Source organism: Carassius auratus, chromosome 40, assembly GCF_003368295.1.
Source record: "Carassius auratus strain Wakin chromosome 40, ASM336829v1, whole genome shotgun sequence".
Classification (NCBI taxonomy): Eukaryota; Metazoa; Chordata; class Actinopteri; order Cypriniformes; family Cyprinidae; genus Carassius; species Carassius auratus.
Genome location: NC_039282.1, coordinates 666171 through 693270, shown reverse-complemented (window position 1 = coordinate 693270; position 27100 = coordinate 666171). Strand labels below are relative to the sequence as shown.

Here is a 27100-nt window from a genome sequence, read left to right as displayed (position 1 = left end):
TGCAAAAGGATTCCCGACCAAGTATTGAGTGCATAACTGAACATAATTATTTGAAGGTTGACTTTTTTTGTATTAAAAACACTTTTCTTTTATTGGTCGGATGAAATATGCAAATTTTTTGAGATAGGCATTTTGGGTTTTCATGGGCTGTATGCCAAAATCATCAATATTAAAACAATAAAAGACCTGAAATATTTCAGTTGGTGTGCAATGAATCTAAAATATATGAAAGTAAAATTTTTATCATTACATTATGGAAAATAATGAACTTTTATCACAATATGCTAATTTTTTTAGAAGGACCTGTAATGTTTTAGCAAAAGGATGAATGTTTGATGAAATATAATTTAGATTAATTTTGATATCCGAGACAGCACCTGGGGGCCCAAAGACAACAATCTCAGTTTTGCTCTCATTTAGTTGTAGAAAGTTTCTGCCAGTCCAGCCCTTAATATCTTCAAAGCAAATAAAAAGATCAGAATAAGAGTGATCAGAGCTAAGAGCAATGTATATCTGAATATCGTCAGCATAAGAAATGATATGAAATATTATATTTCCTCATGATTAAACCCAATGGGAGCATATACAGACAAAATAAGATAGGCCCCATAAGAGACCCCTGAGGTACCCCATAAGTGAGTGGTAGATCGAAGGGATTAACAAATCGTGAAAGACGCAATTTAAAAAATTTATGAAATTGTCTCTGAAGTTTACCGTTGCTGATTTAGGGTATGGAGAACGAGAGAAAGACAAACTTATTAAAGCAGTTGGACTTGCCTCAGTTTACTATTGTAATGAATGATCGGGCATTGGGAGAATTCCTGATGGTGTGAAAAATCTAAATTCAGATGAGTATGTGTGCAATCAGACAGATTATGGTTCTTTTATCACATTGGGATTTGTTTCCTTGGTGAACTGTCCTGATAAAGTACCCGTGCATGACACGGGGTCTTAATTTTGGACTCAAAATTAAACTTCTCTTCTGTATCTAGTACAGGAAACAGTGTTTTGATCGAAGTAATGGGTTGGAGATATTTCCTGCTTCTTTGCATAGAGATCAGTTGGAATCTGAATTTGTAAAAGGAGAACTTGAGATTGTGTTACGACACTCGTTACCCGTGGAAGGCGTGGATTTGATTTTGGGAAATAATTTGGCAGGAAGCTGGGTGTGTCGTGCTGTTTTACCTCTGGTTCTGAAAACAACTCCAACTTTGTCTGCAGAAGCTGATAAAAGTGCACAAGATTTCCCGGATGTTTTTGTTTCTTGCGCTGTATCTCAATAAATGAGTACTATAAGAAATGTGATCCAGAATAAAGTGGAATTAAAAAAAAAAAACTTTCCTTGGATCCATTAGCCAATTTGTCTTGTCTTTTCTTCCTTTGTCCATTTTCATGTTATGAGCTAATTACGACTCAAACAAAAGATGTTGGGTTGACATCATTGTTTGTGTTTGTTCAGTCTAATGATGACATTGAAAGCATGGCTTCTGGTTATGTCATAAAAGACTGCATTTTGGTTTGTAAGTGGATGCCCTGTAGTGATTGTGCTTTAGGTGAACCAATATTTCAGATTGTTATTCCAGAGGAATTGCGTGATTTGATCCAAAAAATGGTCCATGGCTGGACATATGGGGGTTATAAAACTGCAAAATGCGCAATTTTGTTCCGGCCTTATATAGTTATATTAAGACATGTCACACATGCCAAATAGTAGGCAAACCAAATGAGGTCCTTGCTTCCGCACCATTGTATCCTATCCCTGTTATAAACAGTCCTTTTGAATATTTAACTATTGATTGTGTAGGCCTGTTTGGTCCGTCTAAAGCTGGTCCTTCTTACATATTAACGGTAATGTGTCAGATGACTCGTTATCCTGCTGCTTATCCTTTACAAAAAATAACAACTAAGGCAGTTGTGAAAGCTCTGTCTCAATTTATTTCAATGTTTGGTATTCCAAAGATAATCCAAACCGACAGAGGAACTAATTTCACTCCCCGTATGTTTGCTCAAATATTACAGCAATTGCATGTGAACCATCACAAAAGTATTGCTTACCATCCTGAGAGCCAGGGAGCTCTCGAACATTTTCGTATTTAATGTTAATTTGGTAGGTAAACTAGCTGTGATGAGGATTGAAGAGAGAGAGGACTCAAGTGCTAGAGCAATGACAATAGTCTTTAATTAAACAAAGTCAGGCCACAGGTAAATCCAACAAAGGCGTGGGAGGAATGGATGAAACAGAGGAAGACCCCTAGACTGGGTACAAACAAACTCAGATGACCTCTGTGGTAGGGACGACCAGAAGACTGGCGAGGCAGAGGCTTAACAGAGCTCACAGAGGAGCCGGCGGTAGGTGCTGGCAGAGCGGGGAGGCCGAGGCGTTACACACCAGGTAAGGTTCTGTGGGTGCAAATGGTGAGCACAGTAATTCCAGCAGTGGTTGTGATCTACTAACCGAACCCCGACGAGACAGGACAGGACAACACATATGCGGTGTCCAAATTCAGGGTCTGCATCCTCCTTAGGATCCTTCCTACCCGGTTGAAGGAGGATGGGTCCTCCGACGACCGCAAAAAACGGAAGTCGGTGTTTGTGAATTTGGACAGCCTACCCTTCTTTCAGTTCCCTCCCTTACCCGTTGCTCATATCCTGTCGCGGATATGAAGAGCTCATGGTTCTCTCCCCGGAGCTTTATAAACACTTCTGTCTGCTCTTTCGTCCTTAGAAGCGTTAAAAACAGCTTCAATCACTAACAAATAAGCTGTGTGTAAGGGGATATTCACACAGGCAGTAAGGAAGAAGCTAGTTTACAAAAGTAAACTTTTTTTTTTACATATAAGTTACACGTACAAATGTAAAAAAAAAAAAAATGCTTAACGCTAAAACAAAATGCCTAACTAGAAAACCACTGAAATATATATTTTTGAAAAGCCAGTTTTTAAAAAACATCGAAAATAATACTCCTCCCCCACTCCACTACCGCTCGCTTCTTCCTGCCGAAAAGAATTATGGGATAGGTAGGACGCGAAAGGATCCACCACACCCATCCTTCCAATTCGTGGAAAAGGAGGACGCATTTGTGGGCCGCATTTGAAGGATCCTACGAATTTGGACAGCCTTCGTCGCGACGCTGTGACGTAACATCCTTCAAATGAGTCCTCCGAAGGATGTAGACCCTGAATTTGGACACAGCCTGAGTGTGCAGACGCCAATGATGATGTTGATAGGTGATAATAATCTGACAAAGAGACAGGAAAACGAGAGGGTAGAAGTAGCCATGAAAATGAGGCAGGATGAGAAACAGGTGGAGGGAAATTATCACAGTGGGAAGTGGAGACAGCTGTGGAACAGAAACGGAGAGTGAGGGGGAAAAGGAGAGGAGTAACCAGCAGAGGGAGACAGAGAGAGAGAGCCAGGATCATGACAAGACCATGACAGTAGCTCATGAAAACCTTGTTAAATCCCAGGTAAAAATGAAGACCTGGTTTGATTGTCGGTCTGAGCACTGCAAATTTAGTCCTGGGGATCAGGTTTTAGTGTTGTTGCCTATTATCGGATCGTCTTTCTTAGCTAGATTTGCTGGACCTTACAGTATTATTAAATGGGTATTAGAGCAAAATTATGTTGTTTCAACTTCTGATTAGACAAGCTGATCAACTTTCTTTCACGTAAATTTACTAAAACCTCTTTTTTTGTTGTGCAGGCGAAAATGCTGTCCCTGGTGCTGAAATCAAGCCGGTGGTGTTATTTACAGAGGTGAGTATGGTCTCTTTGAGTATTGCTACAGATTGTACTCAAAGAGAGGGAGTTCCATCTGATTGTATTGTTCAATCTCAACTATGTAATACGGAGCAGCTGACTAAGTTGGATGGTAGGCTGGAACATTTGTCCAAAGAAAATCGTGAACAATTGATTACTTTAATATCTGAGTTCCTGTCACTTTTTTTTGGATACTGCGTTGATTCTGTGGGCTCAGCTAAGTTTGTAACCAAGATTGATCTCTTGAGAGGGTATTATCAAGTTCCCTTAACTCCCCGAGCACAATAATTTTCTGCTTTCATTATCCCATCTGGGTTATACGTGTGAGTTCCGGTTTGCGAAGTGCCTGATGAATCGAGTGGTCTCAGGGATTGAAGGGTGTACCATGTATTTAGATGATGTTATAGTGTATAGTAGAGGGCTGCATTGAGTTTGGGCTCCCACGAGACCCAATGCAAATCTCGGGTGGAGCGGGTGGTTTTACCTTTGCTGCGGGCGGGAGTGGGCGGTCAGAAAATTTAGCGGGAGACCCGTGGGGAACCGTGGGATTTGGTGTGTAGTAGAACGGAGTCAACACAATAAGTTGTGAAGAAAATTGAAGCTGCTGTTTACCTTACAAAAAGCAAAACAAGGCAAGTCAGACATCTTGAAACAATTCTAATTTTTCACTGAAAATAATGGTAAAGAGCGATTCCTGTCCTCTCAAAATTTTCACATTTTATTTTGAGCATTCCTGCATCTCGTGTGCCATCAGAGAGAGCATTCAGTGTGTACGGGTGAATCTTGGAAGAAAGACACAAGTCTGGGACCGCAGTCAGTCAGCAATATACTTTTCCTTCATAGTAATATTGAGTAAGCAAAGCAATTAGGCCCAGTGATCAAATTTATTTAAGTAGTCTACGACTAGACTCTACGTTATAATTATTCTTTCTTTTTCTATTAATGTTTATTTTTTTTGCAATAGCCTGTTAAGCAAGCTATTGTGAAAGTGAAATCTGTGAGACTTTTTAAGTATTGCATTTCTTGAAAATAAGCTAGATATAATTTTAACAAAGTTCTCTGTGTTTATTTATTTAATGGTAAACTTATTTCCTAGTTAATCGTTTGGTGCATGTGTATGCAGTAGGCCTTGCTTGCGTTTAAAAACTGAGGTGCTGCTAGTTGTGGTTTTGTTTCAATGGTTAATTTTTATTAAGAAAAAAAATCATGTGTGGTGCTTTGGTTTAGCATCGGTTACTTCATATTATTTAATAGCTATATAGTTTAAATTCTGTTATTCTGGATGTTAACTTGAATGAATATTTAGTCTGAATATTTGTGTACATTTTTCACAAGCTCTGGTATAAAGTCCACTGGATCAGGCGGGAGTTGAAACAAATATTGTGGGTGCGGATGGGAGTGGAACACATAGGTTGCGGGGGCGGGTGGGCCTGGTCATACATACAGAAAACAGTCCTGCGCAGGGCTCTAGTGCACAGACGTGGGATGAACATCTTTGTTGTTTGCATGCTTTGTTTATTCGTCTTATTGAAGATAAGTTAACTATTAATTTTAGGAGCTGTGTTATTACAAAAAAGATGACAATGGAGTTGATGTTTGCAGAGTTCCCTTTTTGGGACCTCTGTTATGGCCAGAGTGTTTTGCATTTGTCCACTAGGTGGTGTTCTGGGTTCCTTATTTCAAAGCAAGAGTCTGGTACAGGTGTGGATCATTACCTGTGATTGGCGTTTGGGCTTAAAAGATGGAGATTCACAGAGCAGAGGAGGTTCTGGGCCGTGGCCGTGTGTCTCCCTCTCCATTCCTCAGTGTTTTTTTTTTTAATAGTGTTTAATTTATGTATTATTTTGATGTCCTATTGATATATATATATTTTTAATCTAGTTTTGTGTCCTCCCGTATTTTGTAATGTTACTGCATCCAGAGCCAGGTGGTTGTAACACTTTCTCTCATGTGAAAAGAGGACTTTGGATCACTGGGCAACAGTCTTGTTCTTCTCCTTAGTAAGACACCTCTGACGATGTCTGTGGTTCAACACATTCCCTGACACGTCTGTGTGTGGTGGCTCTTGATGCCTTGACCCCAGCTTCAGTCCATTCCTTGTGAAGTTCACTAAACTTGTATGAACTTGTAAAAGTGTTTTGTGTTGATTAGCTGATTGGCATATCACCATATTCTTATTAGCTGAGATTGTTAAATGTGAGCCAAAATCATCACAATAAAAAATAAATAAATAAAAAGAAATTTAAACTACTTCAGTCTGTGAACATTGAATTTATTTAATACATGAATTTCACAATGATTTTCACAATTTGAGTTTAATTACTGAAATAAATGAACTTTTCCACAACATTCTAATTTATTGAGATGCACATGTAAAATATCCACCGAGTGGCGCCAAAGGATAATTTTATTCTCTCCAGTGGAGACGAGGCTGAAATAAGGTCACAGTAATAATTAAAATAAAATAAAATAAATTACAAATAAATACTGTTTATTTAAATAGAACTAAAATGATTTTTAACCCTTAAGCTCAGACATGCTAGCTGGTTTTTAAATCCACATTTAAACCTCATAGGAGATCACTGTTCTAACAGATTTAAGTCATTTTCATTACAAGTACAAGTAGTGATAGTACCGATGACACTGAAGAAACCTCAAGGCATGTATCAAGCATGCAACAGTCTTTAGTGAAGCCCAGTATCAGGGCATGTATTGCTTACACAGAGTCACGTGATTGACAACAAAGAAAACCTTAAGGTGTGTCAGACTTGAAGTAGTGATGGGAATTTCAGATCATTTTATCAACTTTGAGTCTTGTTCAGCAAAATTAACGAATCTTTTTTTCGAGCCATTTTGTTCATTTTTATCAAAATATAATTAAAATGTTACGTGTTACTTCCCTAACATGTCTACTATCTAGTACTTATGCAAACGTTGATTACACTACAAACAATACAAAAATTATAATGCTGTAAGAAACAGAAATTCTTATTCTAATTTACTCTTAATGTGTTTCTGGTCTTTAGAGTTTATTAATGTGTGAATTTCTGTCATGATGGTTATTTTTTATACACTGATTGTTGTAACAAAGGTAGTAGAGAGTTGGTTATTATTATTATCAAGTCTCTTTCCGACTGCATTTGTTATGCTTACGGGTCTGTCACGTGATGAACGAATGACTCGAAAAACCAGAAGACTCTAGAGATGATCTAATAAATTCTCTCTGCATTGACTGAAACAGGTGACCTACTAGACTAATTCCAGTACAGAACCTATAGAACTGTGTGCATACGCGACTGAATGAATCTTCCCGAGTCACATTAAAGATTTGTTCAAAATGAACAAATTGTTCAAGAATGACCCATCACTATCTTGAACCTGCATTGCACAGACTGATCAATATTTAACTTCAAAGTAATGCTAGAGCTATAGAGTGCAGATGGATTTAAATGCTTTCAAATTGCTCTTATGATATTTTTATGTCATACACCGATCGGTCAATGCAAAGCTACATGAAGTCACACACCTTGAGGCTTCGTTTGTCATCAATGTTGTGATGCACCTTAGGTGTGTTTGAATTCAGGCTGTATGCAGATCGATCAGCGAGAGTTTCCTCCTGCAGTTGGGTCGGAATTTAAAGCAGAGACTTGAAGTCGGACACTTTCTGCATCCCATTGTGATGCTTGTGTGGTGTTTGCATACTTTATTACAGATGCAATATTTGTCAAATACACAGAAGTTTTAGAAACTTTTTCATGAAACACAACAGCAACTCTTTGACACGTACTTTAATACGGCATCAAATGTACAAGTATGAAGCCTATACTACTTAAAAACCAAGAAAGTGTGTCTATATATATGCTTTTATCACTGTTTTACAAACATGACTCAATATAACATTGCAACTACAGTAAAAACTGTCTGACGGACATCTCGCCATTGATGAAATAGCATCAACTTCAGCCTGACCTATAGCAAAGACAGAACTTCTCATCTTCCTAGCCACCTCATACATACAGCACCAGCTTACCATCCAGCTGGGCTCATCGACGATAAACCCATCGACTTCGTCCAGGAATCTTGGGGTAATCCTTGATGATCAGCTGACCTTTAATCATATAGCAAAAATAGCACAATCATACAGGTTTGCACTACAACATCAGGAAGATCAGACCCTTCCTAACAGAGCATAAAACACAGCTTCTCATCCAGGGTCTTGTCATTTCTAGGCTTGACTATTGCAATGCTCTTCTGTCTGGACTTCCAACATGTGAAATCTCTGAAAATAAAAAAAAATGAAGCAGCATGTATTGTTTTCAATGAGCCCAATAGAGCCCATGTCACACCACTTTTCTTCTCTCTTTCGTGGCTCAAGACATTGTTGCGGCTCATGCCTGTTAGAAATGTGTCCGAGAGCAGTCTGCCTTGCTTTCATATCAGCATGATGGGAAACAACTTGCTGATGGCACAGCTTAATTATCATTGGTTAAAACAACTGTGATGTTGTGTTCTCTTCTAAAATGTTGTGTTTTTTATCTGATATCCTGTGATTGTTTTTAAATTATCCATGAATATTCCCCAAAACTATGACAGTGCAGTCTCTGTGTGAGATATGTGGTTGTCATTTTTCTGAAAAATAGGCCTACTAAAATACATGCTTTTATTAATGGATGATTTCTATGTCTTTCAAATGGAATTAAACAGTTTCTTGTAGTTTTTATAGTTTATAGTTTCTTGTAAATCATATTTGTTTTCATAAAAAATGCAACATCTGCAATATCTGCCTTGATCTCGTAGGTGTCTGTTCTACATCGAGATCTCTGATCTGTCCGTCTTGACTGCGTTTATTTCACTCCTCCCCTCACTGCAGCCGCCTAGTCTCGCCTAAATGTGAGGTGAGGTGAGCCGTATCTCAGACAAGCCTCTTTACTTTCTGTCAAATCACGTGCTTAATTTGCTTTAGTGTGTCACAATGTTCGCGAGCAAGTTTTCATGCATAATTATTCGATTACATTTTAAATACCCAGCCATTCAAGTAAAATTAAGAATACAAATTATTTAAGGAAAATAAAATAATTCCCATAACAAAACCCTGCTAGTCATATTAGGCTCTTCTATTATTCTTCATCATAGGCTAATTCTATCAGCCTTTTTCTTACATAATTCTTTAATAGTAACACACTTTAATAATAACACACATACACACACACACACACACACACACACACACACACACACACACACACACACATTTTATATACATTTATCAGAGTGGCAAACACACTTTTATTTGTGCTCATAACATTGAATCTATCTGCATTATACAACAGATCTTTAATTAATTAATTTTTTAATTATTTCCCACAGGCTTTTAACTGATTTCTTACACTTACATTATAATTAATTATCATTCATTCATATATTTTCCAGTGACACTGTCAAAGTTTTGAATTCATCACAGAAGAGTCAGGGGAAATATCAGTGCATTCTGAAGTTTAATTTCCCCATCCTATCATTCAAGAATTTAAAGAATGTAGTTTCTGTGTGCTTCAAACCCATGACTTCTTCATCATGCTCCATGAATAGAGTAGGTGTCACGGTTGTGTCAGGAGGAGGAAGGCGAAGGAGACAGCTAGTACAAACCAAACTCTCGTTAATTAAACAATGAGTGAAGGAACTAATGAACACAGGAACATGACCAAATAAGGAAAAACAGGAACCAAACTGGAAACACAAAGTAAACTATGACAAAACAAACTGAACATGTGGCAGTAGGATACTTGAACTTAGCTTTGTGACGTTTCAGATAAGGCAGCTATGTAGTTTCCAGTGATATACATGCTCTCAGTATTCTGTAGCCTTCTAGTGTAATATTATCAGCTCTTGTGTATGCTGAATCAAATGTTGAATGTTAATTGGCTGTTGGCCTTGTGTGTGCAGATAGTTGTTCACAGTAACACTTATGAAAAAGAAGTTTATTCAAGTGTACTATTATACTTATTTTAAACTAAAAATAGGAACGTATACTTTTAGTTGACTTTTTATGTAATTCTCATAAATGGGCTATATGTACTTTTCAGAAATATCCTTAAAATGAAATTTAAGTATACTTATACTTACAAAATTCCAATATTTTGAACTATACTTGTGCCCCTAAGAATTAGCGCTAGTACATATCTTCTGTACAGAATTTACAAAAAAACACAAGTGAAGAAGAAAAAGATACACTAGATACTAAGATCATCTGACATGAAACAGCATCAAAACCTTAACGTTATGGAATAAAATGACTGATGAAGAGATAATAATTACAGTCAAGCATTGGAGTGTTGATCGACTCAATCTAAGTTTTGATTATCATTCTGAATCCGATTCATAGATTATTTTTTAAACTTTTTGTTCAAGATGTTATTACTATATTTTTTTTACATTAAACTTTGTGTTTAAAAAAAAAATGCATGAAGCTAGAATAAAATGCTTTTGTTTACAAGCAGATACCCTGTTCTTTCTTTGGATGTTTTGTATGTTCAGATATTCATATAACAAAATATATACACATTAAAACATAAATAGGGACATAGTAGTATACTTAAAGTATGATGCAAAGTTCACTTAAAGACAACTTATGAGTATACTTGCAGTATAAAACTACTAATCTAGTAGTTTACTGAGACTATACTTCAAAGTGTACAATGTATTTAATTAGTAAACTATCAGTGTACCTATAAGTTCACTTTCAGTATAACTGCAGTACAAACTACAAACATAGAGGTAAACTAGTTATGTACTCAAAGTTTGCTACTGCTATACTTAAAGTATACTTAAAAGTATACTTTTATATACTAGAAAGTGGGCCAATTTAGTCCCAATGATTTAGCTTAATTAGATTTATTTGATGTTTTGATTAGATATACTAAATAATGTCTGTAATGTAATTGTTACCCATTAATGACCATAAAAAGGTGTAGTTAATTAATCTAAATTGTTTTAGGATGAAAATGTTTTGGTGTTAAGTTTTAATTATTTTAAGTTTTAATCATCATCAGCCTAGCTGCAGAGAGGTTTGGACTTGAGGAGAAGCGAGCAGCGAAGCCCCCCTATACCATGAACAACAGAGCAAGTAAAATCCATCAGCTCAGGCAGGAGCTGAAGACCTTGAGGCAGCAGTTCAAGGTTGCAAGCAAAGAGGAGAGGGGACCGCTTGCGGAGCTACGCATCATAATCCGCAAAAAGCTGATGACTTTGAGGAGAGCGGAGGGGCATAGGAGGAGGAGGAAGGAGAGGTCCAGGAGGAGAGCTGCCTTTCTAGCGAACCCATTTGGATTTACGAAACAGATGCTAGGACAGAAGCGCAGCGGCAAACTCACCTGCTCCAAAGCTGAGGTTGACCACCACCTCAAGCAATCCTACAGTGATGAGTACAGAGAGCAAGACCTAGGGCCCTGCAGGTTCTTTATCAATCTACCTGCACCAGCACTGGACTTTAACAGGAAAGAGCCCGGTTGGAAGGAGATCCAGGAGGTGGTTAGAAGGGCAAGGGCAAACTCTGCTCCAGGGCCTAGTGGAGTACCTTACAAGGTTTATAAGAAACTGTCCAAGACTACTCCACAGACTCTGGAAGATCCTGAAAGTGATTTGGAGGAGGGGAAGGGTAGCAGACCAGTGGAGACAAGCAGAGGGTGTTTGGGTCCCGAAGGAGGAGAAATCTCAGAGAATCGATCAGTTCCGGACCATCTCAATGCTGAGTGTTGAAGGAAAGATCTTCTTCAGCCTCATTTCCAGGCGACTGACAGACTACCTCCTGAAGAATTCCTATATCGATACATCAGTCCAGAAGGAGGAGCCCCAGGAGATACCTGGATGTCTGGAGCATACAGGCATGGTCACTCAGCTTATCATGGAAGCCAGAGAGAACAAGGGGGACCTGGCTGTGCTGTGGCTGGACCTCGCAAATGCCTATGGATCCATACCCCATAAACTGGTCGAAGAGGCACTGAACCGCCATCACACCCCGAATAAGTTCAGAGACCTCATCCAGGACTACTATGCCAACTTCCATATGAGAGTCTCCTCCGGAACAACAACCTCAGAATGGCACAAGCTTGAGAAGGGGATCATCACTGGCTGTACAATCTCAGTCATGCTTTTTGCACTTGCCATGAACATGCTGGTGAAATCTGCAGAAATGCAGTGTAGGGGGCCCCTCTCTAAGTCTGGAGTTAGACAGCCACCCATCCGAGCCTTCATAGATGACCTGACAGTGACCACAGCATCTGTCCCAGGCTGCAGGTGGATCCTGAACGGCCTTCAGGAGCTGATGTCCTGGGCTCGCATGAACTTCAAGCCAGCAAAGTCAAGGTCCCTCGTGCTGAAGAAAGGGAAGGTTACTGACAAGTTCCAATTCTCACTTGGCACCACCAAGATACCATCACTGACAGAGGAACCTGTGAAGAGCCTGGGGAAGGTGTTCAATTGCAGCCTGCGAGACGCAGCTTCCACAAAAGTGACCATCCAAGACCTGGAGACCTGGCTGGCCGTGGTGGACAAGTCTGGCCTTCCTGGCAAGTTCAAGGCCTGGATTTACCAGCACGGTGTCCTCCCTCGGATCCTATGGCCCCTCTTGGTGTATGAAGTCCCCATTTCAACGGTGGAAGGTTTTGACATGAGTATCAGCAGGTTTCTGCGCAGGTGGCTTGGACTGCCTCGAAGCCTGAGCAGCATCGCTCTATATGGGCAGAACAACAAGCTGAAGCTTCTCATGAGCAGCCTGAGCGAGGAGTTCATGGTGACGCGGTCCAGGGAGGTCCTACAGTATCGGGATTCCAGTGATCCAAAGGTTGCCCAGGCTGGGATTGAGGTCAGGACATGGCGGAAGTGGAGGGCTACTGTGGCAGTGGATGACGCGGAGTCAAGGCTACGGCAAAAGGTGTTGGTGGGCTCAGTGGCACAGGGGAGAGCTGGCCTGGGCAGCAGACGAACTCCTCACTACGACAAGGCGGAAGGGAAAGAGAAGAGGTCACTGATTCTGGAGGAGGTGCGTGCAGGAGTTGAGGAGAAGCGAGCTTGCCAGATGGCTGGGATGCGGCAACAGGGCGCCTGGACAAGATGGGAGCAAACAGTGGAGCGCAAAGTCACATAGACTGAGCTTTGGAAGGCTGAACCCTACAGGATAAAATTCCTGATACTGGCGGTCTATGATGTGTTGCCAAGTCCATCCAACCTCTTCTCCTGGGGAAAGGTGGAGACACCAGCATGCCCCCTCTGCCAAAAGAAAGGAACGTTGGAACACATCCTGAGCTGCTGTCCAAAAGTCCTGGGCGAAGGGCGTTACCACTGGCGGCATGACCAGGTGCTAAAAGCGGATTCTATCTGCAGTGGAATTAGCCAAAGCAAGAGCCTCCGCCCAGTGAAGACCACAGCTTTTGTCAGAGCTGGGGAGAAGTCAACACCAGGTGCCCAGGGCACCTTCTCTGGCCTGTTGGCAACGGCGCGTGACTGGGAGCTGTCAGTTGATCTGGGCAAGCAGCTGAAGTTCCCTGAGGCAGTTGCCATAACAACATTAAGGCCAGACATTGTGCTTACCTCAGAGGCCTCCAAGCAGGTAATTCTCTTGGAGCTCACAGTGCCTTGGGAGGACCGTATGGAGGAGGCCAATGAAAGAAAAAGGGCAAAGTACTCCCAGCTTGTGGAGGATTGCCGGAGCAATGGGTGGCGGGCAATATGCAAACCTGTCGAAGTGGGATGTCAGGGTTTGTGTGCCAATCCCTTTGCAGGGCCTACAAAATGCTTGGCATCACAGGGGCAAGCCAGCGAAGGGCCATCAAGTTGGCCATTGATGGTGCAGAAGTAGCATCAAGGTGGCTGTGGATCAGGAGAGGAGAGGCATGGCGTGTAGGGTAGTAGCGCTACCTGGACATAAACTGGGACCTGATCACCCCGGCTGGGTCGCCTAGGGGAGGGGGTCTGATTGTTGAAAGACCCGAAATCCCCAGTGATCCTAGGTTACATCACTGATGATATGTCCAGGTGCACCAGACGGTGTATCTAAAATCTAATACAATTTTCTATCTACAACTTTATTTTAACAAAAAAGTACCCAGACAATTTGCACGGCATATAATCTCTTTAATAATTTGTAATCTTATTTATTTATTTATTTATTTATTTTGCTGTTCAAAATGCCTAATGTTGTCCATGTCCTCTACTCACCAAGGTGTTGTAGTTCACAACAGCACATGTACTTGTCATTATAGGCTAGTTAGGCTAAGCTTTAGGGTTTAAAACAAAGGGTCAGAACTCAAAAACGAAAAAAAAAAAAAAAAATCCTGTCATAATCTACTGGCCATTTTTCTCTCCACACAATGAAAGTCAATGGTAATCAAAACTGTTATTTATTTATTTATTTACTTACTTTATTTGATTTATTTGATGGGGACAGCACTCATTAATCATTAATAAACAGAAAGAAAATAATTCCTTAAAGGCTAATTTTCATATAGTAACTGGCACCTTAAATTAAAAAGTAAACATAATCATATTACACGAAAATCACTATTATGACATTTCAAAAACAATGCATTTTAAAGAAGAAAAAGAAACAAACAAATCATGTTCTAGTGCTCCTTACATTCTTAAAAATATCTATCAAAATATTTTGGGTTTTGCAGAAGTTTTATAGGGTTGGAATGACATGACAGTGAAAATAACAGATTTTACATTTGTGTGTGGTATATCTCATTTATTTCTAATAGATAAATGTAATGTGAAATATTACATAAAAGTTTGAGATAAATAGTTGCAGACATGGTCTTGTCCATGGTCTTTTAATGGAATAATTTTCACTGAATCTTAAGATTGTTCAGTAATCATTTTATGCTCAAATAAAAATAGAGCATTTAATTTACACTCCAGCAGGAGTCAGGGCAATGCGACAGATGGTAATTATTTTAAACACAACCTTTTTACTTAAAATTATTTGTCTAAATCCTCACAAAGCAGAAACACATTATTAAACACATTATAAAACTCCAACTTTTCTTATTTACCACTGAAAGTAGAAAAAAAGGTAAGTATATTCTCTGAGTTTAACTTTTCTTGTACAATATCACTTTTGCACTTGATCAGTGTATCCGTTTAGTGGCATGAGCTCTATATCACACATAGTTCTTGTAAGTGTCAGTCTCTGTTAAGGTGTATCTCGGTGAGTAGTTGTGCCACTCTGTTGGGCAGCTAGTGCAGAGTACCGCCCCACCGACAAACAGAAAGCCCGTTGTGACCCAGTCCACATATTGTAGAGCGCTTCCCCCATATCCCTCTTCGTGCTTCATGCACGATGGGATTATGAAAGTCTCTGGTGATGGAGTTGCCCGTTCACGACACGGGTACCACAGAGGTCAGTCCAGAAAGCATGAATGTGATCCCAGAGACCATCATGATCCGTGCTTTGGCTCATGGGTTACTGAGGCAATTCGTGCAATCAGCCCCGACCGGAAAGATAAGGAAAGCCAACCAGGTCAGAGCCATGGTGGTCAGGATCAGCCCGCGATCCGCCTGCAGGGAATGATCCAAATCCAGCAGCATGTCGTAGAGTTTACACTGCTTCTGACCGATGCACTCGTACACACACGTCATCCACAGTCCTTCCCAGAAAACCTGAGCCACAATGTTTGTGCCGATGAAGGCCGTCACTTTCCACATGGGCAGAGCAGATGATGATGGTTTCTGCAAAGCCGATCATTGAAAGAGTGATTCCCAAGACCTGCAGAGCCATGGAGGGGCTGGGGAGGATAGAAAACAGAGACAACCATTTGAAAATTCTTGTTTTATTTCTGAGAAACAATGTTTTAAATAATGAAACGGATGTGATTTATTTGCAGCAGTAGCATTTAAATGGCTTTCTCTCATTAGGGGGCAGTTTATCAAACTACAGGTGAAGCTTAATTACTATTTGTGTTTGGAGCGTGAATTAAACCGATTCTGACTGAGGAGCAGATTTCTGAACAGGGAGCTGGAGAGATGCTTGTCATGCTATTATTTCTGTCTTTGCATTCTTAGAGATGTAAACCAGTCATGTCAATGCATGTATTCTGACATAAAATAATTTGAATGTGCTTTGCTTAAAAAGAATACGTGACATTTCCTTGAAGTGTTGACCAGAAAGAACCCTCCCAGCTAGGAATGTCATTGTTCTAAGAATGTTCAGAGAACATGTTCTGGGAATGTTTTCAGCGGCAAGTTTTATTTTAGTTCCCAGAATTTTCTGCTAAAAGGTAGGATAACATTCTCTAAAAACATTGTAAAAATGTTTATTGATAACATTATTAGAACATTATCGCCGAACATTCAAATTAAGATATAAACAGGAGGCCTCCCATTGAGCATTGGATGTGTACTCAAATGTTGCTCAGGTGTAAAATTTTGGTTGAATGTAAAAACCCAACCTTTGCCATCTTCAGTAACTAAACAACAGTATTTCCAACTTCCCTTACTATAAACCAGATTGACTTTATTTCTGTGATACAGTTTATTTGGGCAGTGTAACACTTGAAGTTTAAATGCTTTGTTTTGCTGCTGCTGCTGTATGTTTTGGCAAAACTGATCACCATAATGGTGATATCAAACCAAACTATTAATATTCAATAAACCATCAACACCTCTGTTAATCTAAATAAGACCTTTTGTAAATGTATGTCAGAAATAAAATAAATCTGGTTTATAAGTGAAGCTGGTACTGGGGTTTATTTTATTATTATTATTATTTTTTTTTGTTATTTACCCTGGAGCTTGACATCAAACAAAAGTTGGGTTTTTACTTTCAATCAAAATTTGACTTCTATCTAGCACATCTAGTGTGATTGGAAGCTTTATTAGAATGTTAGAGGATAATGTTCTAACAATGTTATCAATAAATATTTTCAGGATATTTTTAGAGAATATTATCCACATTTTTAGCAGAACATTCAGGGAACTAAAATAAAACTTGCCTCTGAAAAAATTCCCAGAACATGAAACATTTCTAGCTGGGCTGTGACTCGGGACTGATGAGGAGGGAAAATAAGAACTATAACAAATAAGGCTTCAACTGTAAGCAAGGCCCGGTTGTTTGTGTGTATAAGCCTGAGAACTGTGTAACACGAGCCGTGTAAGGAAGGCTATAGGCAGGAGAACTGGTTCTCAATTGAACAGAAACATTTTAACTTTTTTTATATCCTTTTTTTTTTTTTTATATTTTTCATCCAGCTGTATACAGGTGCATCTCAATAAATTAGAATGTTATGTTAATAAATGAAAAGTTCATTTATTTCAGTAATTCAACTCAAATGTGAAACTGTGTATTAAATAAAATCAATGCACACAGACTCAAGTACAGTACGTAGAAAACCAAAATGGGTAATACGACCGTGTGTACCGCCACATAATGTAATTGTAATGTAATTGTAAAATGTTGGTTTGTAAACAGAGATAAAAGGAGGAAGTAAAACAACAACATTATAATATAACATTATAACATCCTTAAAAACCATTAGAAAATTTACAGAGAGTTAATTTCAAAACGTGAGATAGTCTTAGGCTACAGTCTACTCATCAAAAATTAAAAGAAAGACCTTGACACAAAGGCGCTTATTGCATGCTATTGTTTTTAAACAGTCATTAAGTAATAGTACTCAGTACCGCCACTTCCAAATATAGCTCTTGAGTGTACCGCCACCTTTTCGTGCAGCCAGAACGTGCTTTTAGCATACCGGTACGCTCATTTGGACATCTGTTTTAATAGAGGTTTTAATCTTTTGCCTGCGCTGCCGCTTTTCAGAGCGTCCTTCACAATGCAAGTTTCCTAATTTGTCCCACCGAGAGCAGAGGCTACATTACCTATACAGCCTTTGAGTTTTACAAGTAGAAAGCCCATGCATTGTTTTTTTCGCTGTCAGTCAACATCTCAAAGTGGCCAGAGAGGATGTGTTATACGCACACACTCGGCTCGGTAAAAATCAAATTACTGTGAAGAACACTTAATATGCTCTCCTAGCTTCAGACTCTGAGTACTAAAACAACACGGTCAGAATCAGATGACTCGCTGGCTGTCACCCCACCAAGCCTAAATTATATCCCTGCAGGTCCTTGAGTAGTTATTGTCTGGTAAACATTAAAAACTGTCTGCGGAGGTTGAGTCGTCCTGCAACAGGCCCCCGCCTGCTCATGAGGCTCAATGGTGACTTGACTCTGCTCATGAATATCATTGGTGACCTGACTCTGCTCATGAAGATCAATGGTGACATGCATTTGCTCATGAAGATCAATGGTGACTTGCCTTTGCCCATTAAGATAGTCGGTGACTTGACTTTGCCCATGAAGATCATTGGTGACTTGACTTTGTCCATGAAGATCACTGGTGACTTGCCTTTGCACATGAAGATCAATGGTGACTTGAATTTGCCCGTGAAGAACAACACCGGTGACTTGACTCTGTCCTTGAAGATCACCAGTGACTTGACCCGACTCTGGAGTGTCAACGGTGACTTGACCCGACTCTGGAGTGTCAACGGTGACTTGACCCGACTCTGGAGTGTCAACGGTGACCTGACCCGACTCTGGAGTGTCAAAGGTGACTTGCACTGACTCTGGAGGGTCAATGGGAACCTGACTTGACTCTGGAGGGTCAACGGGAACCTGACTTGGCTCTGGAGGGTCAATGGGAACCTGACTGGACCCTGGAGGGTCAACCATGGCTGTCATCCCGTGTAGAGGCGCTGGACAAGTGGCCATCTTGTGCCATGACTCTGGACCGGCGGCCATCCTGGGCAGTGGCGCTGGGCTGGCGGCCACCTTGTGCTGTGGCACTTGGCCGGTGGCCATCTTGGGCGGTGGCACTGGACCGGTGGCCATCTTGGGCAGTGGCGCTGGGCCGGCGGCCATCTTGGGCAGTGGCACAGGACTGGCGGCCACCTTGTGCCGTGGCGCTGGGCTGGCGGTCCTACTGTCTGTAGACCCCGGTCTAGAGTTGGCCATCTCACCGAGAGAAACAGGTGTGGCTGAGTCATCCCACCGAGATCGATGCTGTAGGTAACTGGTGAAACCCCAAAAGTCCAGTATCTCCAGCCTCTTCATCTCCCACCCAGGCAAAGGATCATCCAGGCAGTCATTGAATAGGTCCTTCAGGGCCTTATTATTATACCCCATCCCCACTGCCATTGTCCAGAACGTTTGTGCCAAGCACCCCACCTCACTCCCCTTTTGACGGAGAGTGGTTAGGTTGGAAAGTCTCCCCATCCACTCCTTTATGGTGGCTGGGGAACATATGTGAAATCCCACACCGCTGGATCTTGGCCTGATGGAGTCCTTCTGTCACGTACAGGAACACAGGAGACAGAAGATCAAGTGCAGTGTGGTTTTATTAAGGGTAATCCAAATCAAGGTCAAAAACAAGCCGGGGTCGTAACCAACAAGATCCAAACAGAAACAAACAAACAAACAAACTAGGGCTGTCAAAATTGCTCAAAAATGACGTTCGAATATTCCTTCTAAAAAACATTCGAACATACACGAACATTCGAACTATTTGAACATCTGGTTGCACATGTTGTCAATGACGTGCATTATGTCAATAACAGGCCAAAATAATAGAAAGAGACATAACTACTTGTATAGATAGTCTATTTAAGTTTAAACATATATGAAAACATATTACCTACACAAAAACAAGGAAATCAACTAAGACTGCAGACCTCACACTCTCTCACCCTCACGTTTTCTGCGCATAATGGTTTAAATGAACAAACAAATTTTTGTGCAAGCAATTTAAGGTCACGACTGTTATTCCAAATATAGCAGGCTTCATTCAGTGATTGAAACAAATATTATTAATATTAATTGAAGTTTTGCATATAGAACTGACATTAAATGCTCCGAGTACGCTGTGCTGTGGTAAACATGGAACCTTTCCTTGACATGAAACGATAAATAATCAAACCTCGGATCCATTGCTTGACAGAACTCCCCGAAGCGTGCCCCATCCGCGATACTGATCGGTCTCATGTCCTTACAAATGAACAAAATTATTTTATCCGTTATGGCCTCTTGTCGTGTTGCAGACAAAGAGCTTGTGGCGGGTGATGCAAAGAACGTTAAGTGTCAAGACGTGACTGTTTAGCTGGAGTTCCACACATTATGCCATGCTCATTTGGGTGCACATTTTTGAGATGTGACCTCATGTTGCTAGTGGTCGAATGGTATGCTAACTGTATCTTAAATAGCTTGCATACAACTTTATCTCGCGGGTCAACAGTTTTACCTCATTTTCTCTGCTGCGGTCGAGTTGGGCTGCACTTGCTGGCATCTTCCATGAAGACGCATCAGCTTTCAGCAGTGATGCTGTGCCAGACAGTGCGACTCCTTTGACCTGTCCCTGAACCCTCAGGTGCGCTAGCGCGCCCACTCGCAAAGCAAACAACCATGGCTCTACTACCGCAGGCCTTTTTTTCCACATTTTTTTTTTATTCGAATATTAATTTTCACCTTCGAAATTCTTTTTTTTTTTACTATTCGAATACATTTTCGAATTTAGAATATTCGTTGACAGGCCTTAAACAAACAGGAACAAGAACTGGAACTCAAGGACTAGGAAATGCGAGGAAACTAGGTGACGGAAAGTAAGGACTCCATGAAGACAAATAGGAAAAGGCTGGTAAATATAGGGAGGGTGATGACTATCAAGTGAAGACACCTGAGTGCATTTAACAGGAGTGCAATTACTGTGATGAAGGGACAAGGCTTTGGGAATAGTAGTGCCTGCGGTGAGGTGCCTATGGGGAAATGAGACCACTAGTGGACACCCAAGGAAACAGAGACCAGACAGCGTGACATGTGTAGCCTAGTGAACCAAACTGAGAGACCATTTTGAAGGCTCAGGAAACCTTTGCAGGTGTTTTGAGTTGATTAGCTGATTGACATGACACCATATTCTAATTTGTTGAGATAGTGAATTGGTAGGTTTTTGTTAAATGTGAGCCAAAATCATCACAATTAAAATAACCAAAGACTTAAACTACTTCAGTCTGTGTGCAATTAAGTTATTTAATACAAGATTTTTAAATTTTGAGTTGAATTACTGAAATAAATGAACTTTTTGCACCTTCTATTAGATATTATATGAACTAAAATTATTGGTAGTCAAAAACAGGTCTGTCACGTTATTTGATGTAAAAAAAAAAATGCTATGCACCATCTTGTTCTCAGTATGCACATGTTTTGTTCGACTTACTAATGGTGTCAGTAGGTTTTCCTGAACAGCAGGTTTTCCTAGTGTTGAGTACTGCGCGTTCCAATCCCCCACATACAGAAAACAGAATGAGAGTGAACGCAGTACAACAAAATAATTAAAATAAATCCTAATAAAATAAAATAATATACAGTACAGACCAAAAGTTTGGACACACCTTCTCATTCTCTTCTCATTCAAAGAGTTTTCTTTATTTTCATGACTATGAAAATTGTAGAGTCACACTGAAGGCATCAAAACTATGAATTAACACGTGGATATATATATAACAAAAAAGTGTGAAACAACTGAAAATATGTCATATTGTAGGTTCTTCAAAGTAGCCACCTTTTGCTTTGATTACTGCTTTGCACACTCTTGGCATTCTCTTGACGAGCTTCTAGAGGTAGTCACCTGAAATGGTCTTCCAACAGTCTTCCCTCCTTCTCCCAGGTTTCGGCACCACTGTAACAATAAAAACTCTTTACTTTTTTAACTTTAATAATCAAATAAACACAAAACAGCGTGGCAGCCCCTCACAGATGACTGCCACGCACAAACAAAATCAAAACACAAACTAAAATCCAGGCCTGGTCCTCTCTCGTCCTTCACTGTCATCGCTCCTGTTTTATATCCTTCCATCTCCTCCATTGGACTCGAGACCGGTGGGTCGAGCAGGTGTCACTCATTTCCAATCACTCCACCGCACTCGCTCCTGTTCCCACGGATCTTGGCCCGCCCCACTCATCACACACACACACACACACACACACACATATATATATATATATATATATATATATATATATATATATATATATATATATATATATATATAATTATTATTATTATTTGTGTTTGGGCATGTTTAATTCATGCATATAAAACTGCACATCATTACTGTGATGCTGGATCTGTGTGGCTGAGAAGAGTGTCGACCCCACCCGATGGCTTTGACATTTTTACAGGATTGTATATGACAGACGTTGAGCAGTTCTCTTTTGGTGGACAAGAACTGCAAAGCAGCCCCCCTCCCAGCACCAGGAGGAGCCCTGCAGCACAGCCGAGGTACAGTGAAACTCTCAGCGCTGAGCATGCAGTAACAGTGGATTGCTGAAGTCATTTACTATAATGACAGCAGTCCAGGACACAGTGATAAGACACAAAACTCCATCAGAACCACCCCAGGAACAACGGACGCTTTCACTTTTCTTCATTCCTCAGCAATAAAGTTTGTCCATTTCCTTGAGACGAGCGCCACTTTTGTTCGATTAAACTTGTTTAGAATCATACTTAAAAACTTCTACAGTCAAATTCAGTGTTGCTATATTTATCAAGGTTCATATGAAGTAAAGTATTTAATGTTAAGACAGAAATATTTTACAAAAAGCACCTGACCCACATCCTGTAGTCAATATTCAGACGTCTTTGTTAACAGACAGACGTCTTTGATAGTATCACTACTGACATCTGGAGTAACCGGTTTGGGAGGACCTGAAACAAAAGTTTCAGCAAAACAACTTCAGAGTGTTTTGTTTTTCATTGAAATATTAAAAATATTCAAACGTCTTGCTTCAGAGAGATAATGAAATTCTGTGCTAACCTTTTTTATTTTTATTTTTTTATGTGCTAATTTGCTGAAATGTATGCACATGAATCTCAGGGAGGGATTGTTATTTTGGCATGCCCCAGGCATAGATATTTCAAAAAGGTCCATTAGCAATGCATTCAACTGTTTATAACTTTATGGCCTAACATATGGTAAAGACACAAATACATAATCAGAATTTGACCAAATTCTAATAGATAACATACTAATATTCTTATGCATGTACTATAAACATGGCCATTGCATTCATCAAAAGACCTGAAAGAATGTGTATGTGGGTGCAGCTTTAGTTTCTTCATCCTCTTCCTCCTCTACTCCTACAATTCTACCTCATAATAACAAAACCAACCATATGCTAAAGTGTTATAATAGCTATATTATTGATGTAAAATAATTGTTTTCTTCTAATCATTGCACTGTTTCAGTGTGTGATTATTACTAAATATTACTGGATAAATATTATTGAACAAACACATTTTTTTTTGTCTAAATTTCTCTGAATGAAGTGGAGACAGACTAAATATGTATTATAGTTATTATTTATTTATTTTTACAGCAAAACATAGACAGCATGGCTAAAAACTGGTTTTACAGGTCTTTGGCAACATCTCTGTTAATATTGTCAACATTTTAGTCACCGTCAGAGGTGAGCATGATCTGTAATGTTTTCTATGATGTGAGAATATTCAATATTTTCAAACTATTATTATGAAATGATGTCAAAGCAGTATCAATAAATTGTTTTACAGGAACATTTATTTTAACAAACAAACAGTAAGACAAAAGGTTAATGCACATTTTATAAAACCAGTGCCTTTGTAATTTATAACAGTCAGTCATCTATAATGATTTAATGGAACTATTCATGTTATCTTATTAAACATAAATTACAAGAACAGTTGGTTTCTGAAAAACACGGTTAACATTTCAGAAAATGTTATTCCCTGAGTTAGATTCCTCTCATCACATTACAAATGCACACTTTCTATTTCAGTGATCTGTAGAATCACACAAAATCTCAGTAGATAAACTACACCATATCAGAAACTGTCTTTCCATTGTTTCTCCTTAGGAAATCCACAGATGGGAATAAAAAGGTTTAATTAAAAAAGAGTCTTTTTAAATAAAAAGTCTTTGCGTGTGTGATCTTCAGACATAGGCTTTGCTGGTGGCAATGGACCTTGGCTGAGAGTACTTGATGTTGTATTTTTCCTCTTTAGGTGGGCAGGAGCTGCACAGAATACCTCCTCCCAGGAGCAGCAGTGCAGCCGCACCGAATCCGATATAGATAGAAGGCCCGAGCTCCCTTCTTTGGGCATCTGTGAGAATGGGATTGTAGAAATCCCTGACGATGGTGTTAGTTGTCCAGCAGACTGGGACCAGGACCAACACTCCAGCAATGATGAAGATCACACCACTGGCAATAGCCACCTTTGCCTTGCTGTCTTCCCTCTCAACAAAGTTGGTGCATTTTCCACCGGCAATCGCCAGGATGACCCCAAAGAGGCAGATAATGATGGCGATGATCACAAGCGCCCGAGCAGCCTGCAGGTCCTGAGGTAAAGCCAGGAGCGAGTCGTAGATTTTGCACTGCATCTGTCCTGTGCTCTGGACCACACAGTTCATCCACAAGCCCTCCCAAATGATCTGTGCTGTCACAATATTGGCTCCAATAAACGCAGTCATCTTCCACATGGGAAGGGCGCAAATGATAATTGCTCCTATGAAACCAATAAATCCCAGGGACAAGCCTAGGATCTGTCGACACATAGACACCATTTTTCTCTCGTTTGCTCGGCTTCGTTGGCTTATAGAAGAAAGTGTTTGCTCCTCTGTTAATCGTAATAATGACTTCTGTTCCTAGCCTTCAGAGTTTTAAGATTGTCTCAGAAGGGAGGAGTCTAGGTCGGATCGGCCTGAAACCAGGTTAAGGTACATTTTCAAGCCTGACCAGATTCCAAAGCAGGGAATGACGATGCACTGGCTAGTTTCGGGGAGATATGCATCAACAAGGAACTGAACTGTCACACAAATGCAAAGGCACTTAACCGAAAGGATTTAGTCGATATTCCACACAAACTTGTTGAGTCTCAAAACAAAAAATATAAAGCTAAAAATAAGGCTTAAAAATATAAGCCATCCATACACCTTTCATGGTGCACACAGCAGGGAGGAGCGAGGAGATGTAAGAAAACTTAAATAGTCTTTAATAAATGAAAACACGGGATATACCGAAACGAATGCTTGAACATGAACATAAAGAAACACTGAGAATGTAACGAGCTGACCAGACAAACAAGAATTGAACAGGCAGGAACTAAGGGGAAGTCGTGGCCTAATGGTTAGAGAGTTTGACTCCTAACCTTAAGGTTGTGAGTTTGAGTCTCGGGACAGCAATACCATGACTGAGGTGCCCTTGAGCACCAAACCCCCCACTGCTCCCCGGGCTCTGCAGCATAAATGATGAACACTGCTCCGGGTGGGTGGGTGCGTCACTTTCACTAATATATATTGGATGATTACAAAACACAGGTGCCAGGGTTTAATAAATGAAAATAAACAAGTACAGGAAGGTGACCCAATAAGGAAAGACAGGAACCAAAAAAGAAACGCAAGGAAAACCATAACAAACCAAACTGAACATGTGACAACAACATCAGTGGATTGATGGCAGGATGAATGAAATGCTACTTGAATACACGACACAAAAACCAATGCTACATTAACATTGGATATAATTTATTTCCTGTTAATATCCTGGCAGAATTCACTGTGTGTGCTTTTTAAGTCAAATTTGCAATGCAATTACATCAAAACTTTTCTTTCAAATTAAATGGCCATTTTAATCACATTTGTCGCATCACATTTTTGTTTGTTTGACAGCTGTGGAATAAGAATCAATAAAAAAGATTCAGATAGTGAAGAATAGATGTATAAATGAAACTCTGAGATCATTTCTAATAATCAAGAAATATATTTATTCACAATACAATGTAAAGATCCAAAGCTATACATATTGTCAAAAAATTTAAGTAAAAAATAAAAATAAAAAATAAAACACTTCACAAATGGCATAATTTGCAAAAGTTAATAACACAACAGTACTTGCAAATTTCACCTACTCTGTTGAAACATATACAGAGTTCATTAGCATTACATCATCTCAACCAGTAGAACAACTTGAAGGAGAGGAGAAAGAGGACAAACAAGATTTTCCAAACCATCTTCATTCAAAGGTTAGCAAAGAAGAAGACACTCCAAGCAAGTCATGCATACATTAATTCAACCAAACACTGAAATATGTAGAGATTACATAAAAAAAAAATCAGAAGTGTCAGTTCAAATTATTGTCCACTAGCTAAATATATTGTCCTGGAACAGGTGAGTAAGTTGGGGGTGGATATGGTTTGTTAGGTACATAAGCTCCAGTATATACAGCACTCGGTGCATATGTTTTGGCAGGCATGTAAGATCCAGGAGGCCCATACATAGGTCCTTGGTAGGGGTACATGCCTGGGTAATTTGGATATACATCTTCACTTGGTGGGCAGGAAGTACACAAAATGATTCCTCCAAACAGAAGAGATCCTGAGGCGGCCCAGCCAATGTATATGGATGCCCCAAGCTCCCTCTTTTGGGTCTCGATTGTGAGAACGCTCTGAAAATCTGAGATGGTGTAGGCTGAGGACCAGCAGACCGGAATAAGACCGATGACTCCAGCTACAATGCACAGGATCCCACCCAGAATCAGCACTTTGGCCATGGAGGACTCTTTCTTCAGACAGCTGCTGCACTGGCCTCCCACAAACGTCAAGAGCATTCCAATGAAGCTGATCACTATTGCGATGACGATCAGCGCACGTGCTGCTTGCAAGTCCTGGGTCAGTCGCATGATTGAGTCTTGGATTTTACACTGCATCTGTCCTGTGCTTTGCATCACACAGTTCATCCACAAGCCGTCCCAGACTATCTGACCCGTGACAATATTGGCACCGATGTACGTAGTGACGCGCCACATGGGAATGCCACAGCAGACACATATGCCAACAAAACCAATGAAGCACAGGATCTGGCCGGAAACCTCTTTAGCAATCCTCCCCATGTTAAAGCTGCTGGTGTTGTTAAACTCAAACACAGCTGCTGGTCTGGTCTTAACCCATAGGTGTCTGAGAAACAAACAGGAAGTGTCAGCCTGTTTGATTTAGACACAAGACACTGGGAGGAGTTGTGTATGCACTGTTTGGTTAATCCTGTTGAACAAGATTTCGAAGAAAGATTCTTCAGATATGCTGCTTGCTCAGTGCTTTCCATGAAGACGCATTCAGATCCGGTTTCTGCATGTATCTGCTGTGTCAAAGATAATGCCATTGACTTCACCCTTGTTAACAAAAGATTTGAAGATTCTCTCAGATGCGTGGAAACTGTTTTCAAGTTAATGAACACTTTTTTGTGTGTTTAACAAGATATTAAATTGATAT

General features: G+C 40.0%; 2 protein-coding genes and 2 pseudogenes across 2 annotated transcripts; 1 reads left to right on the top strand and 3 right to left on the bottom strand.

Moving 5' to 3' along the window:
* Nucleotides 1-6396: 6396 nt before the first annotated feature.
* On the top strand, nt 6397-13659 carry LOC113058889 (uncharacterized; annotated as a pseudogene).
* Nucleotides 13660-14766: 1107 nt separating this feature from the next.
* LOC113058208 (claudin-4-like) lies at nt 14767-15529 on the bottom strand (annotated as a pseudogene).
* Nucleotides 15530-23360: 7831 nt separating this feature from the next.
* Nucleotides 23361-24485, bottom strand: LOC113058206 (claudin-4-like). The gene has a single exon (XM_026225897.1). It carries the CDS (start codon nt 24399-24401, stop codon nt 23772-23774), a length of 630 nt encoding a protein of 209 aa, XP_026081682.1. The 5' UTR covers nt 24402-24485; the 3' UTR covers nt 23361-23771.
* Nucleotides 24486-25580: 1095 nt separating this feature from the next.
* Nucleotides 25581-26814, bottom strand: cldnf (claudin f). The gene has a single exon (XM_026225893.1). It carries the CDS (start codon nt 26722-26724, stop codon nt 25981-25983), a length of 744 nt encoding a protein of 247 aa, XP_026081678.1. The 5' UTR covers nt 26725-26814; the 3' UTR covers nt 25581-25980.
* Nucleotides 26815-27100: the final 286 nt, after the last annotated feature.